At 48.5% G+C, this 17204-nt stretch overlaps 1 protein-coding gene across 3 annotated transcripts in view; it reads right to left on the reverse strand.

The window, feature by feature from the left end:
- The window catches only part of SCAF8 (SR-related CTD associated factor 8), a 2093867-nt gene that overhangs the window by 1076557 nt on the left and 1000106 nt on the right, over positions 1–17204 (reverse strand). For all 3 annotated transcript variants that reach the window (XR_011268119.1, XM_069607748.1, XM_069607747.1), the window contains exon 19: positions 2512–2583. Coding sequence is in view for 2 of the 3 variants with exons in the window: in XM_069607748.1 (XP_069463849.1) it covers positions 2512–2583 (72 nt within the window). In the remaining variant the exon portion in view is untranslated. The remainder of the gene's footprint in view (positions 1–2511; positions 2584–17204) is intronic.

Below are 17204 nucleotides of genomic sequence, written 5' to 3' on the forward strand. Positions count from 1 at the left end.
TGTGGGAGTGGGCCCTGGAAAACAACATCTATCTCACGGCAGTCTACCTCCTGGGGGAATCCAACCTCGAGGCGGACAGACTCCGCAGGTTGGAGGAGACAATTATGAGTGGCAGCCAAATGACCTCGGTATTCAGGAGATCTTCAACAGGTGGGTTCATCCTCAGGTGGCTCTCTATGCCACGTGGCACAACAAGAAGTGCCATCAGTTCGACTCCTGGCAGGGACAGGGTCCCTTCTCCCTAGGTGACACATTTCAGCTTCAGTGGGACGGCATTACGGCCGAGGCCTTCCCGCCCACTCTGCTGATTCACAGAGTGACTTGCAAGATCAAGGAGTCTCGCCAGCGCAATATCATTCTAATAGCTCCATGGAGGCCGGCTCTCGGAGATGCCTCCGATTCACCTTCCGATGGGCCCAGCACATCTGGCGCAGCAGGGGGGGCAGGGTCATCCACCCCACGCTACAGAAACTAGACCTCACAGTGTGGTTCCTGATCAGATAACGCTGCGGCACCTCAGCCTCTCACAGGCTAATCTGGAAATCATACAGGGCGCAAGGCTACCAGGGCCCAGTATAAAAGCAAATTGACCAGATTCTGCAACTGAGCAGACACCAAGGAAATCGATCCCCTGGCATGTACTTTGGACAACGTGACCTCCTTCGGCGCACCTCGCCCATTCTGGCGTGCAGGTTGACACTTGCCGTACATAACTCGCAGCCATCAGAGCTTACAGGAACTCAGAAGAGGGGATCTTATCCTCCTCCAATCCTATAGTCAAACATTTGACTGGCTCGCAAGGCTCTACCCGCCCGTCAAGAGGCTGCACCCGGTGTGGGACCTCAACAGCCTTGGGCACCCTGGCGCACAAACCGTTCGAGCCAATGGCAGACATCAGGCTGGTCACCATCAAGAAAGCCTTACTAGTGAGACTAACCTCGGCTCGTAGAGTCAACGAAATCCAGGCACTGGTCGCTTCGGAACCATATGCTACCTTTCACAAGGACAAAGTAGTCCTGCAGACACATCCAGCATTTCTGCCCAAGGTCCCGTCTGCTTTCTACTTAAACGAGGAAATATTCCTTCCTACGTTTTTTGCCAATCCCAAGGACGATGCACAGAGTGCTGCACTTGCTGGATGTCAGGCGTGCCCTGAAATTTTACTTGGACAGGACCAAGGGCTTCCGCAAATAGGACGTCCTGTTCGTCACTTTCGGAGGATCAAGACCAGGTTATCAGGCCTCCAAGGCTTCCATATACAGCTTGATGGTTTCTGCCATCAAAGAGGCTCACGAGGGCCAGCACAAGCTGCTTCTGGCCAACATGCACGCCCACGCAGTCAAGGCAAAGACAATGGCCATCGCATTCCAGCGCCATGTCCCTTGGCAAGTCATAAGCAGGGCGGCCACTTGGGCCACTCCCTCGGCTTTCTGAAAGCACTACTGTTTGGATGCCGGCTCTAGATCTGATTCAGCTTTCGGAGAGGCGGTTCTCAGGAACCTATTTGCTTAAGGAGGGTCTCCTCTCCACCCTGGGGCTACATTCAGTTGTAATCGCCCATGCAGTATGGAGGAAAGGGGACGGGACGCAAGAGTAATTATACATTACTCACCGTAGTGACCAACGTACTCTTAGTCCCCTTTCCTCCATACGTCCCACCAACCCCCCCACCCCAATAACACTGGTGTCATTAGGCAATGTTAAATCTATTGTCGACTTGTCAATGGGAACTGAGGTGTGGCGCTGGAAGGCGGAGTCAGGGCAGCGCATGCTCCTTGGGCCGCACCCCTGTACGCCTCTAAATTTAAAGGGGAAGAAGGTTTTTTTCTAGTGAAAAAGGTTCTGTCTCCCGTCCCTTGGAAGGGACGCCCATGCAGTATGGAGGAGAGGGGACTAAGGGTAAATTAGTCACTACGGTGAGTAACTTATAATAAATGGGAGAAAAGCAGCAAGAAGAAACTTTTTCATAAGAGTGGAGGAACATGTTTTTAAGCCTCACAGCTTTTAATACAAGAACATAAAATTACTTGTTTAGCAAAAAGAGACCTCTGCAAATCTGGCGTTTCCTACAGATAACTGCCCACACATTCACAAATGCATAACTTGACCTCCCCCCCCACCAACCTAAAGCTTAAGATGTAATGCAGAAAAAAAAAATGCCTGCTAATAGACTATCAAAAAGGCTTCATCAACAGAGAGAAATGGGGAGGGGTAAAGGTTAGATGTTTTTAAAATTTCTACTCGATTGCCCTTGCCACATTCAAGAAAAGGGAGGCATTCTGAAAAAATGTGACCTGGGGAATGTTACAGTTATCAGAAATAACCTGTGAACACGAATTTTAATTTTAGACAAAACAATCAACCGTAATAACTTTTTGATGTCTTGCAGCTCTTTTATTTGCAATGTGTATAAGATACCAAAAATAACAAAATATCAATAAAAAAACTCACTACAAAACAATAACGGCTTAATCTTCCATTTAAAATACTAGATTATAAAAATTATCTTACGTGTTGTGATAGGAGGTGGAATAGATGGTGGGGGGATAACAGCTGGTGGTGGAATTGGAGGAGGAACATATCCTAAAAGACAAAAGGATTGACATTTCTTAGTATGATTCTGCTATACAATTCATATGCTTTAAAGATTAACATTTCAAAAAAACATCCTAAACGAAAAAGGGATTGAAGCTTAATACCACTTTAACACAAGATCCATTAGTATAATAAAATGATAATTGAGAGGTTCTAATTTTGTCTCAAACACAATGATTTTATGTTTGAGGGAAGATATTATAGAGAAGAACAAGTTACTTCTTATCTTGTAACGTTCTTTCGACGGGATGTTCCTCTGACGTATTCCTCATCTTAGATATCTTCTTCCAGATCTGCTGGCCTCGGAAAAATTTTTCTCTAGAGGGCGCTGCGCGTCGACGTCCTCCGAGACGATGTCCCTCGACAGCCGCCGTATCGACGTCGACGTCATCCTGCCTATAAAGGCAGCGCGCAGCATCCGTTGCTCAGTTCCGTTTTGTAGCCCACAATAATACTTTCTGGACTAAACTAATCACCCTGAAGGAGCGTATGCTGCAACAACAAGGGAAGTAGAACTGCGGGGATGGATGGGAGGGTCGATGAGGAATACATCGGAGGAACATCCCTTCGAAAGAACGTTACAAGGTAAGAAGTAACTTGTTCTTCGAAGGGATTGTGTCCTCCGACGTATTCCTCATTTTAGATAGGCCCCCATTGCAGTATTCGATTATTGGAGGAGGGAGTACTGACTTCACGCTGTCTTCTATTGATGAATAGAATGCAGTACAGCCCTTCCAAACCTAGTCTCTTGACTGGAGGAGGAATCCAAATTGTAAAATCGTGTAAAGGTATGGACAGACGACCATGTAGCGGCCGCACAGATATCTTTAACCGGCACGCCTCTTTTGAGGGCCGATGAAGCTGCAATACCTCTGGTCGAATGAGCCCTAATGTTTTGAGGGGGCTCTTTCCCTGCCAGTTTATAACATTCCAGAATGGCTAGAATGATCCATCTGGAAATGGTCTGCTTAGTTATTGGTAACCCCAGCTTGTGACCTGTGTAACCTACAAACAGCTGGTCTGCCTGTCTTATCCTGGCTAGTCTACTGATGTAAAAACTTAAAGTCCTTCTAGGGTCTAGCCTGTGTAACCTCTCTTCCTCTTTCCCCGGATGAGGAGGAGGATAGAAAGATGGTAGGGTAATCTTCTGAGTGATATGGAATTCAGAAACCACCTTTGGGAGGAAATTAGGCTTCACTTGCAGGACAATTTTGTCTTTGTGAAATATTGTGTGAGGGGGTTTACAAGAAAGAGCTTGTAATTCGCTCACCCTTCTAGCAGATGTAAGTGCTATTAATAAAACAGTTTTAAGGGTAAGGAATCTTAGCGAACAAGAATGGAGTGGTTCGAAAGGTGTGCCCATCAGGAAAGTTAGTACTAAGTTTAAATCCCATAGAGGAACTTGGAATGGTCTTGGGGGATAAACATTGGTTAACCCCTTTAGAAACTGTATTACCAAGGGTAACTTGAAATAGGATGGTTCTTCCGCAGTGCGCTTAAAGATGGATAGCGCTGCGAGATAGCCCTTAATGGTGCCAACTTGAAGGCCTGAATTCGCCAAATATAGAAGGACAAAACCATTGGTGTACCACATGAAAAAGGTTCGATATTCTGTTCTCTACACCAGCTGCAAAATCTGTTCCAACGGCAGCGGCTTAAAGACTTTGTTGCTGGCCTCCTTGCCGAAAGCAACACCTCCATATCATCAGGGAGGTCCCAATCCTTGTACCTCAACCTTTCAGAAGCCAAGCGTGAAGGTTGAGGGTTTTGATGTCTGGATGGAGAACCTGACCTCCCTTCTGTGAGAGTAGGTTCTCTCTGAGTGGAAGTCGAATTGGAGGGCAGATGGACAAGTCTAGAAGGTCCGGGTACCACGTTCTCCTGGCCCAATCCGGGGCAATTAGGATCATGGTTCTCCGGAATCTTCTCAACCTCCTGATCATTTGAGGAATGACAGGGACCGGTGGGAACGCGTACAGAAGCGGAAACTCCCGGTCCACTATGAACGCGTCTCTCAGAGCTCCTCTCGGGGGAAATTCCTTTGAGCAGAACAGATCGCATTTCCTGTTGACGCTGGTGGCGAACAGATCCACCTGAGGGGTTCCCCAAAGGGCGAAGATCTCTTGAAGGACTTCCTGAGCTAGTTCCCACTCGTGGGAGACTGTGCTCTGCCTGCTCAGAGCGTCCGCTGTCAAGTTCTTCTCTCCGGCTAGGTGAACTGCCGATAGAAAGATTCCTTCTTGGATTGCCCAAAACCAGAGCTGCATCGCCTCTCTGCACATGGGTAGTGATCCTACGCCTCCTCTTTTGTTGAGGTAATGCATGGCCACTGTGTTGTCCGTCATTATCAGGACCTTTTTCCCTTGTACAGCTGGCAAGAACACCTTCAGCGCAAGTCTGATGGCGCTCAGCTCTAACAGGTTGATATGTAGTCTGGACTCCGATGGAGACCAACGACCGCTGATGGTCAAGTCGTTGGCGTGGGCTCCCCACCCCGTGAGTGAGGCATCCGTGACTACTGGTATCTCCGGCCAGGGTTGCCAAAACTGTTCTTTCAGAATGTTCTCCTGACGGGCCCACCACTGAAGGTCTCGAGCCACCCTGTCGGGAACCTGAAGAAGATCTGTCATTCTCCCTGAGAATTGTGACCACTGAGTCCTCAGTGCCCACTGGAGGGATCTCATTCTCAGGCGAGCCTCTGGCACTAGGAAAATGCAGGATGCCATGAGGCCTAGCAACCTCAAAAAGTCGAAGGCTGGGAGACGTTGGGCATCTTGGAACTTGGTAACCATCTGTAGAATATCTTGAGCCCTCACCTCTGGTGGCGAGGCTTTTCCCAGGGAAGTGTCCAGGATCGCTCCTATGAACTGGAGTCTCTGTGATGGTATCATTTGTGACTTCTTTAAATTGAGGGAGAAGCCCAGTTTGTGAAGGGAGTGGCACACGTGATTTAGCTGGATCAGAGCTTGTTCCGAAGAGACAGCCCTGATCAACCAATCGTCCAGGTAGGGGTAGACGAAAATCCCTTCCCTCCTTAGACTTGCCGCCACTACAGACATTAACTTGGTGAAGACCCTCGGGGCGGAGGTCAGCCCAAATGGCAGCACTTGAAATTGATAGTGAGAGTTGCAAATTGCGAACCTCAGGTATTCCCTGTGTTTGAGATGGATAGGCACATGGAAATAAGCATCCTGAAGGTCCAGAGATACCAACCAGTCCTGGAACTGAAGGGCCTGGAGGATCTGAGAAAGAGTGACCATCTTGAATTTGTCTTTCCTGAGGAATTTGTTCAATTCTCGCAAGTCCAAGATGGGTCTCAGTCCTCCCTCTTTCTTTGGAATGAGAAAATAAAGGGAGTACCATCCCTTGTTCCTCTCCGCTACAGGTACCGGTTCTATGGCACCTTTCTCTAGCAGGTCGAAAATTTCCTGCAAGAGGAGCGGATCTGGAGCTTTCTGAGAGCTGATCCCCGGTGGATGACTCTGAGGTATGCGTAGGAGAGGCAGGCAGTAACCTTGGGCAACTGTTTCCAATGCCCAAGCATCTGACGTGATAGCCTGCCATTCCGCCAGATGTTGAGTCAACCTGCCTCCTACAGGTGTCCTGTGAGGGAAGTCCTCAGAGTGGTTTTGGGGCGGCTGATGCAGATGCCGATGGTAAAGAGGCACCTGCTGTTGCTGCGGCTTTTGAATATCTACCCCGTCCACCTCGGGTAGTTCTTCTTTGTCCCCTTTGAGCCGGACGTCCTCTACCTCTTCCGAATGCGGAGTAGAAGCGAAAGGACTTGCCCCTCGCAGAGGTTCCTGTGGGACGAAAAGGTGTGTGACGGATTGCAGCACCTAGGGATTTTGCTGCTGCTTTTGAAGTTTGCAGTTTCTCTAAACTGTCATCCGCCTTTTTCCCGAACAAAGAAGAGCCATCGAATGGCATGTTCAAGAGCCTGGCTTGCACATCAGGGGCAAAACCAGACTCTCTCAACCAAGCGAATCTCCTGGTTGTTGTACTTGCCGCCATTGCTCTGCTGATACTGTCAGCCGAATCAATGCCCGTCTGGAGGGATTCGCACATAGCGTCTTTACCGTCCTGTATGATATTCAGGAACGCCTCCCTTTCTTCTCCCTCCGGGATGCAGTCAGCCGCTGTAGAAGCACACTCCCAAAGTGTATGGCTGAATCTAGCAAGGGTGCAAGTAGCATTAACAGATTTTAACGCCATGCTACATGCCGAAAAAAACTTTCTTTGCCATAGCATCATATTTTTTATCGTCCCTGTCCTGTGGGACGGTAGGATAAGCCGTCTTGACATCGGTAGAAGATGCTGCCTGTACCACCAGACTTTCTGGGGATGGGTGTTTTGACAAAAACTCCGGGTCTGTAGAGGATACCCTATATTTTGTAGACAGTTTTTTATTTACTGCCGGGACGACATCTGGGGTTTCCCAGTTCGTCATAATCTTCCTCTGAAGAGCTTTATGAAAAGGCACCACAGGATCCTCCTGTGGGCCTTTGTCAAGTATGTCCGTGAGGTCATCTTGTTGGAAAGATTGTGAAGGTGCAGACCACCCCATAAACTCTGTGATCCTGGCCATTAAGGCTCTATAGGGGGTTTCAGCATGCTCCCCCGGGTCTGGCCTAGCAAACTCCACCTCAGGGGAAGTGTCTAACCCACTTGCCTCATGTAAGGAATCATGAAGATCCTTTAACCTGCGTTCTTCAGAGGAAAATGCCTCTCTAATTGGGGTTATAGGTCCCTGCAACTCAAATGTGTCTTCCTGTTCAGACAATTCACCCTCTTCCATAATTGAGGACATAGTTCTCAATTGTTCTGAACTCATAAAGGGTGTAAATCCCATTTCCAAGGCAGAGGGTGCCGAACTTGTCATAATCAGCCTCGAAAACGTTGATGTCATCGACACCGAAGGCTTCGAGCGTGGCGTCGAAAACAAAGGCGGAGGCCTCGATGACCTCGACAGAATTGGGATTCTACTCGACAATCTCGAAGCCATCGTCATCGAGGACCTGGGGATAGTCACTGGGTGTGTCGTGACCGTGACTTTTCTTGGCGTCGACGCCGGTGTCGAAGCTGGCGTCGAGTCAACAGACCCGTGTGTCAAAGATCCCTTCGACAACGGCGTCGAAGACACCGACCTCGGCGTCGACGGAACCTCCGAGGAATGTTTGGAGGTCATAGTCCTACTCGAGGGTTCGAGACGCGCTCGAGAGGTTTCCTTCGCCGGGTACTGCGACTGGCGGCATTTTTGACCTTTGGGTCTCGACCAGAGCATCGCTCTCGGCAGTCTTCGAGGGGGTCGAGGCCGCTTTCTCGAAGACGCTCATCATATTTTTGCGGAATTCCTCCCATTCAGCCCGGGAACTATGTTTCGTGGGGCAAGGGATTCTTTTTGGTGAAACAGAGGAAGAGGAAGACAGAGAATGGGATCTTCGTCTCCTCCTCTTCGAGTGCTTCGATCTCGAGGAGTGATGGGACCCACTCCGAGACCTGGAACGCGAATGGTGACGAGGAGACGAATGTCTCGACTTTGTCGACGAAGAAGAAGCTTTAAAAGTCTTACCTTTCTCCAGCTTCCCCCTACGCTCCTTCAGGGCCTTAGCTGTCATGGACATACAGTCCTCGCACTCCGAACAATGGTGTTCAGCTCCCAAACACCACAGACAAACTGTCAGCGACATCTTTTTCCCACAATCTCGGCATTTTTTGAAGCCGGATCGAGGAGTTGTCGGATCCGACGAAGAAGCCATCGAGTACGGATCGAATAACTCGAGGTAAATAGATTTAACCTGACAAAAACTGAGCAACGGTATTCCGAAGCACGGAGTAAGCGCGGAAAAACTGAACTGAGCAACGGACGCTGCGCGCAGCCTTTATAGGCAGGATGACGTCGACACGGCGGCTGTCGAGGGACATCGACTCGGAGGACGTCGACGCGCAGCGCCCTCTAGAGAAATTTTTTTCCGAGGCCAGCAGAGCTGGAAGGAGATATCTAAGATGAGGAATACGTCGGAGGACACAATCCCTTCGAAAAGCGGTGTACTGCCATGGATTCTTGCATGGCACCTACTGTTAGGACAGTTTTCCCAAAGTCCAACTAAGGGCTTTATAAAATTATACATGAGGCAATACAGAAACTCCTCTTAGTATAACGCTCTACTTACTTAATATATTTGATAGCGTAGACCGAGCAGCCAGGCTCATTTTAGGAGGGAGAGAGGGCTGCCGGGCAGTACAAAGAAGAACAAGTTACTTACCAAATGGTAACCTTCGTTCGACTGGATGTTCCTCCAACGTACTCCACATCTTGGACATTAGATTGGAGGACACAATACATTTGAAATTGTGGCATACATATGGTCCAAAGAAACACTATGTATTGTGAAAATAATGATAATAAATATGTCTAGGCTAAACCAAATCTTGGGAAATGCAAGTATCAGTACATATTATATAAAACACAATCATTAAAAACCAACTCAATACTTATGGTATACCAACCACAGTACAACCTTTTTTGGAGGTGAATTAAGCAAGTCCATGTCAGTCAAACATTCTGAATGGCACTCTGATATTCTTGGGGAATAAGACCAAAGTAGTTTGACTTTTAGAATACCATGAGTAGTTCAAGGGCAGAAGACCATATTGGCCATAACAGTGTTATTCACTTTAAGAATTACTTAAAAATGAAAAACACTGTTACAAGAATCTTTTGTAACATATGTAACTTTCTTCTGTTATGAATGGATACAGTTACACCACCAGATTTACTATTAAGAACATAGGCCAGAGCTAGTAATATAACTTATACTTTCTAGAAAAACATTCAGATATTAATTGACAAGTAACCCGGTAAACTATTTTATAAGTGCACTAAAGCAATTCAGGGAAAGCATAACCCAATTGCAGTTTAATAAGAGCAACAGCTATTCAAGGTCAGGATAACCCAGTGCTATACAGCTTTTACACAATTTGTCATACAGGAATAGACCGTTGAAACAATATTTTCCAGAAGTGTAGGATACAATTCTTATCAGACTTTAAGAAGGCAAACAGGAGTTCAGGCTAAGTAAGGATCCATATACTTCGTTGAGGGGCTACAAGCAACTCCAAGACAAGTCGAGTATCAACTCCAAGGCTGTTTTAGAAATGTACCAAGCATTCCAACATGGCCGCCTGCTGGTGAGGACGCATATCCTCTGTGCTCCGCACACGCGGGTATCGAAAGGTGTTTAAAAGCAGTAAAAATTAGCTTAAAACTTGCCAGCAAGTAGCGATCCACTGCGATTCGCTGTGGGAGAAAAAGCGTAACAACCCTGCACCGGCCTTGATGCTCTGGCAGACAAGCGGTTAGCGAGCGACCGACAGGAGAGCTTGGCGGGCGGAGGGCCCTGGAGACACCCTGCGGGCCCTTCGCAGAAGCAGCAGCAACCACCTCAGCGGCCCAAAGGTGGGCGGGGGCGGCGGAACTCCCCCGGGCTGATCGTGCCCTCGTTAGCCTCATTGGCCCCTTAGACGCAGAAGAGGAGTGGAGAACAGAGTGGAGCGTCCCTGCTTGGCAGAACAGGAGCAGTGCCCGGACACAGCAGCTAACAATCTGCTCAGGGGGGACTAATCACGAGCGCAGGGGCTCTTCAGAAGCGGCGCTTTAAGTTCCCACATCGGCTCATCCCCTCAGAACAGCCAGGCAAACCCCCAGAATCTAGTCACAAGGGGAAGCACATTCAGGTATCAAGCAGGTTTGCGGGAAGGGACCCTGCCCATCAGCGACCCGTGCCACGAAACAGCAAGTCTCTCCCCAAGAAAGGAGTCAGGAGACCGAGTGGGCATACGGTGGTGGAAGACCGGCAACCCTGATGCCAGGAGCCAGAACGAAGAGCGCACCCCGAGAGTAAAGGGAATAACTAAAGGACAGGAGAACCAATTAGCAAAGTGCTGGAGTCAAAAGCAACCACAGGATCCGATACCACCCTTGTCCCCTCAAGATTCAACAGACTCAAGCCCAGCCATACCTCGAGGCATGCTGACCTCCGACAAGAAGGAGCTGCTGAACTGTCTGAAAGGTATGGAGGCAAGGATGATGGACACATTTCAGGCCCAAATAGGGCAGTTGAAGGAGGATCTAAAAGCCTCACTGCAATAAGTCTAGAGAGACGTGAATGAGCTAGGAGACGGGGTGGATACAGTGGAAAGTAGCCTCTCCAACATTGCAGAGGAAACTAAGCAATACAGCGTTCTGGTAGACCAAGTGGCTAGGGCCACCAACAACATTGAAATGCAGGCCGAGGACCTCGAAAACAGATCACTAAGGTCCAACATAAGGATTAAAGGCTTGCCAGAGTCGGTAATGGACAGGGACCTTCGAGAAACGATGCAACAAACCTTTAGCAACATACTTCATGACAACCAGCCAGAAACAATAGGATTCGACAGTATACATCACGTGGGCCCCAAGAGAAATTACCCAGGCTCAAAGTCCAGGGATGTGTTGGTCACCCTCACTTCCTACCGTTTGAAGGAAAGCATCCTACGAGCGGCCAGACATCTCACTGACCTGACGGTCAACGGTAGTCCAATATAACTGTTTCAAAATTTGGCACTCCCCACTCTTCATAAGGAGGCTCATGCGACCTGTAACGAAGGCCCTACAAGAGAACCAAGTGTCCTATAGATGGGCGTACCCCTTTGGCCTGTTTAGCTGGGAAGGAAAACAGACTAATTGGCACATGCGAGGAGGGCCTCTCATTGTTGAACATCGAGGAGGACCAGAACCACGGGAGGACCTGTCCGGTGCAGGATTCCCCCGCCCACGGCAGCTAATCCGTGGGAATGGTCCAGAAGATCCAGAAGAGACTTTAAACAGACAGGTCTACATAAAGGCCAAGCATAACGGAACCAGCAACGACGGGGGACGTCGCCTCCCACAGCATCTCCTAAACAAGCTGACAACGTATTACTTAACATCTGCATGCAAACTAAAAAGTCCAGCCTGTGCGGAGACAGGCGAAACCATTTCTGGGAATCCAATATAAGCCATGAGAAATTCCTGGCAGATGGAACTTGTGAATCAAACCGTGATCCAACACCCCAGCTCAGCAGCGGGGAGGATTCTTAGGAACCCCGGTCACACACTTCACAAGGAGAGGTGGCAGGGAGGGGATGAGGGGAAGGGAGGAGGGAGGAGGGAAGGGTTTGGGTGGGGAGAGGGAATAGCTCTAGAGGAAAATAGGGAACGGTCCAGAGTCCTGGATGGGAAGGGGGGAAATCGAGGGCGGTGGGTGCTGGGAGCTGGGTTAGGCTGGTACAGAGGTTGTGATCGGCAACCTTTTCACATATTGAAATGGCAGATTTGTCTGAAGTCTCCCTGAACACGCAAGAGCTTAATATGCAGATGAAACACCGGGCAATCCTAGATAGACTAATGGCCATGCAGACGGCGATTGGGATCCTTCAGGAAATCCATCTTCTCCCCAAAGACGAGGAGAGGATGGCCCACCGGGCCTTCCGCCAACAATACTATTCCTTCAGTGGGGAAAAGAAGCAGGGAGTGGCCATTCTGATCGGTCGAGAGTTAGGGTTCAGAAAATTACAGCTCCACAGGGACCCAGAATGGTAGTATTTAAGGCTTAAAGGCACGATAAAGGGAAGTACTTACACGATACTGGCCCTATACGCCCCCAAAGAGAAGCAAGACATTTATAGTGGGAATATTGGAAATGTTTGGCAGGTGGTGCGAGGGTCAGTTGATCATTGGGGGGGGGGGGGGATTTTAACGGTCATGGACCCAATGCTGGACAAAACGTTCCCTCCTATGGTGGCGGATCAGAAGAATAGGCAAGCATTGGGAAGACTCTTTAGAGAAGTGGGGGGGGGGTCATAGAAACATGGCGGTTATTTCATGGAGACAATCGAGAATACACACACTACTCTGCCGTCCATCGGGACTTTTCTAGGATAGATATGATTCTGATCTCAACAAGTTTAGTCCCCCAGATAACAAAAGTAGAGAAAGGAGTGGAGTATCTCTCCGACGATGCGCCCGTGATAGTGGGTGTCGAATTGGGGGGAGTGGCGAATAAGCAAAAGCCAATGTGGAATTAAATGAGCTGATCCTGAGGGACACAGCTATCCGGGCGCATAGGGAGAGCACTAACTATTTTGAAGAGAATGATAATGGGGAAACAAAGTGGGGGTGGTCTGGGACGCAGGGAAGGCGGTGGTACGGGGAGAGTTTATTTCACTGGCTGCAACATATTATATTATAGGGAAAGATCCCTTATAACAGTTAGCAAAGAAGGTAATGGAAGCCAAAAACCTGCATAAAACAAGACAAAGGAAAACTCTGTGGGAGCTCAGAAAGATAAGGGCGCAACTCGAGAACCACACAGCAGTTTGGGTTGCCCTATCATTATTGAACAGGAAACAATCCTATTACATACACGTGGGGAAAACAAATAGGTTTCTGGCTGCAAAACTGAGCAGACAAAAAACCTGCAACTTTATAGCACAGCTAAAGACACACAAGGAACTCCACACACTGCAGAGAAAGAAATTAGAAATAATGGTGCAATTCCACAAAGAACTCCTATGCAGCGAAAAACCTTGACCCGGAACGACAGAGCTCCTATATCCGGTCCTCCCCCTTAACGCAGATCACTGAACAGGACAGGTTGGTCCTCGGGGGGCCCCATCCCGGCACTTCCAACAAATAAAGTCCCCGGCCCGGACGGCCTTGGAAATTGCTACTATAAGACCTTCCGAGCTCAGCTGCTGGCTTCGCTTACACGACTCTACAATGCAATTAGGGAAGGGGGCTCAGTCACAACCGTCATGGGGAGGTCCACTACCATACTCCCCTTAAAACCGGGGAAATATCCTATAGAATGCTCAAGCTACCACCCCATTGCTCTATTGATCTCAGATGCGAAGATCTATGCAAAAATTCTCGCGACCAGACTGATGAAAGTTCTCCCGAGTATCATCCATGAAGACCAGGCGGGTTTCATCACAGAAAGGCACACACAGGATAACGTGAGGCAGGCAATAGATATAATAGACATGGGAACACAGACGGGCGTTCGACAGCACAGAATGGAATTATCTGAAGCGGGTTCTGGAGGGCTTCGGTTGTGGCCAAGAATTCACTACGATGGTGCTTGCCGACTTCTGGATCCCATCGATAAGCTTCACAGTTAATGGGCAGCGCTCGGAACACATCAAAATATGGCGAGGCACGACTGCCCCCTTTCTCCCCTAATCTTCGCGATGGCAATGGAACCGTGCACGATCCAAATCAGACGGCACCCAGGGATCAAGGGGGTGAAGTGTGGTCAGGAGACCCATAAAATCGCACTATATATGCGGGTGACAAAATGCTCTTCGTGGGGTACTCTAAAGACACGATGCCTAGGGCCATGACAAAGCTGCAGGAATTAGAGATGGTGTCGGGATTCTCTATCAACTTCTCCAAATCAAAAGCAATGAACATCACAGAGAGAACAGAAGAGATCGAGACCCTGGAGAAAGCATTCCCGGTAACCTGGGTAGGAGAATCTTTAGATTACCTGGGGGTACGTCTAACAAAAGTCCCAAACAAACTGTACAAGACAAACATTGTACCCCTCTGGAAACAGCTGCAAAAAAAACATGCACAGACGGGAAACCCAGGAACTGTCATGGTTTGCCCACATTGCGGCGGTGAAAAAGACCACCCCCCCCCGCCTGTTCTACGTAGTGAGTTTGCTGCCAGTGTCCATACCACCTGTCATGACCAAAGACCTACAAAAAGCAATTTTCAACTTCATATGGCAAGGCAAGAAGCCAAGAGTACAAAAACTAATCCTGTTGCGCCCCCCCACTCCTGGGAGGTCTGGGTGTTCCGGAGGTGGGCAGATATATAGTGGCAGTGCACCTAGTTCCAATGCGGAGGTGGGCAAAACGAGAGGACTTCAAAGGATTGTGCTGGATCGAGCAGTCAGCCACGACAATCCCCCTTAAGGGCACTGCTAGGGCTAAACGCGGAGGCTCAGGAGAAGGGAGGGACCCTATTGGAGGCGACAAATTTGTCCTCACAAAGTTGGGACAAGGCTCTGAGCTGGAAACATCTGCCGTGGAATGGGCCCCCACACCCACTATCACACAACCTGGATTGCTCATCGGGACTTCAGCCGAAATTCTGGGAAGGTTGGACGGGTGCAGAATCACTGACCCTGAAGGACATGTACAGGGATGGATCCCCCTGGCTCTTCAGACTGCCAACAGAAATTCGGGATCGGGGAACGGGAGCGATATAAATACATGCAAATCAGACATTGGATCACACACCCAACGGTGAAAAAAGCAGACACTAGGCTGCCGACGGGTCTGGAGTTAACTATGCAGAAGGGCCTGACAGCAAAAGGGGTGGCGAGGCTTTACAGACTTTAATCTAATGCGCAATCAGAGGACAATCTCCCGTATAAAGCAAACTGGGAGAGGGACGTGGGGGGATTCAATATCAGAAGGGGAGTGGAATCAAATAAGGCGAGGGCACATGGCACATCCAAGTGCAGCACGATCAAAGAGTCAGCGTACAAGCTGTGCTTTAGGTGGTACATGTCCCCCCCACCCCCATCGTCTACACAAAATCATTAAGAGGTACCCCCCCAACATGCTGGAGGAACGGTGGGGAGTAGGGAGACTTGTACCACATGTGGTGAACATTAAAAACTGTCAGAGGCAGAGATGTTTAAAAAAGAAAAGCACCAAGCGAATCAGGGAAAGCCAAACCCAATGGTACACTAAAGAAAACAGTTATTCAAGGTAGGTTAATCATATTTGTAAGCGTTTACACTCATTCAGCTAGGAACAAAACAATACCTGCACTATTACTTTTAAGAAGAGTGAAGCACTATTTCAAATTAAGTAAACCAACTAATATACTTTTAGAGGAGCAACCAGAAACTTAAAGATAAGTATAAACTACAGGATACTTTGTAACGTATTCTATTACACAGATAGTCAACACACACACTTCTTTAGCAAGTAAGTACTTTCCACACTTGTTATAATTTCAAGGCAGAAGGTTGATCCTCAAAGTCCTTCCCTATTCTAAAGCATGAGTTTTCTCAGAAGCAAAAGGGGGACCCTTGTTTGTTGGTTTATAGTGCGCCAGAAAACCCTTCGGTAGCTGGGCGCACAAAATAACAAGAATACTTAAGAGCTTGGTTACAGGTTGTTGGTATCACATGTTATAAACACTAATTACATAATATACATACTTTACATGTAAGGAAAGAGGGTAACATATTATAAACAGTAAATACATTATGTACATTTTACATGTGAGAGTGGAGGGGTACGTATGGCATCAGATCACAGTGCGCATGGTCTCGGGTTTCAAAGGTCATTGCGTCGGAGCCAGGTGTGGGTATGGTGCCAGAAACTGTTGTAGGGCTGGTCCCTTCTTAGTTCATCTATTGATCTAGGAGTCAGCTGTAGGCAGGTAAGGATAGGGTTCAGTTGCAGGAAAGTCAGAGTTCCAGAGGACATCTCTTCAGACAAGTATTCACTTCAAAGTTAGTCAAAAAAGTTCAGGGACATCACAGAAGACTCTGAATAGACGTTCCAGCATTAGGCTTGGGCGAATGGCATGGGAAAACTCCCAAACACACAAATCACTCACTCGGCCAAAAAGGATTGACCCAAAACTTGAGGTAGTATTACCCAAGCCAACTCAGTATGTCAGCTAAGAAGAGCTTGGAGATGGTTGTCTTCCTTATGCAGCAGCACAGGACCTGGTCCTTGTATTCTTGGTCTGGAGCCTGAAGAAATGGACACTGAAGGGAAATTGGCAGCAGCAGTCTGCAGGAGAGGTTTGCAACAAAGGATTCTTCAAGGCTTCTTGCTGCTCTGCGTATTTGGCACCCTTTTACAGGTACCTGATGAAGCTGAATATCACTGGTCGGATTCTCTTCATCAATCTGATCCCGCACTGTGATGAGGGGACCTCAAGAATCGCGTCTCTGGAGGTCCAGCAAGCGTCAACCAAAGTTTTGGCAGGAATCAGACTTCGGAAGACCAGGCACTGCACATTGGCTCGAGGTCCCCTGGTATTGGTGGCTTGCAGTCCGGCAAGGTTGCAGCTCGTCGAGGGGTGGCTCAAAATGCAGGCCTTCCCGAGACTAGTGGGTCTCGGTAGCCTCTTGGGAGTATTTTTCGGGACCACCAGGTCGCTTGGAAGGAAGCGTTAAAACAGGCTATGGTTACACAGCAGGCTCTCCAGTCACTGGAATTCGTAACAGCTGTCTTTTCTTCATTTGCCTCTTCAGATGTGGTCCAGTGGTCGACTCGTCAGCAATTTCAAGGATCGATCTTGTATACAGGAACCACAGCATAACATCTGCAAACTCAACCTGCAGTTTACAGAAGGAGGCAGCTGGTTGTCCAATCAGGACAGCCAGTCCCCTCCACCCCCAGGTGGGAACTTCTTCCTTTCAGGTAAGCTAGAAGACAAAGGGCTGGAGAATTTGGACTCATCCCTCACTTCTACCCTTCACAGACACTGGAGCCTTGGTTGGGAAATATAAAGGATTACTGCAAAAGACCAAACTTCAACCAGT

Source organism: Ambystoma mexicanum, chromosome 4q, assembly GCF_040938575.1.
Source record: "Ambystoma mexicanum isolate Mex_15411 chromosome 4q, UKY_AmexF1_1, whole genome shotgun sequence".
NCBI lineage: Eukaryota > Metazoa > Chordata > Amphibia > Caudata > Ambystomatidae > Ambystoma > Ambystoma mexicanum.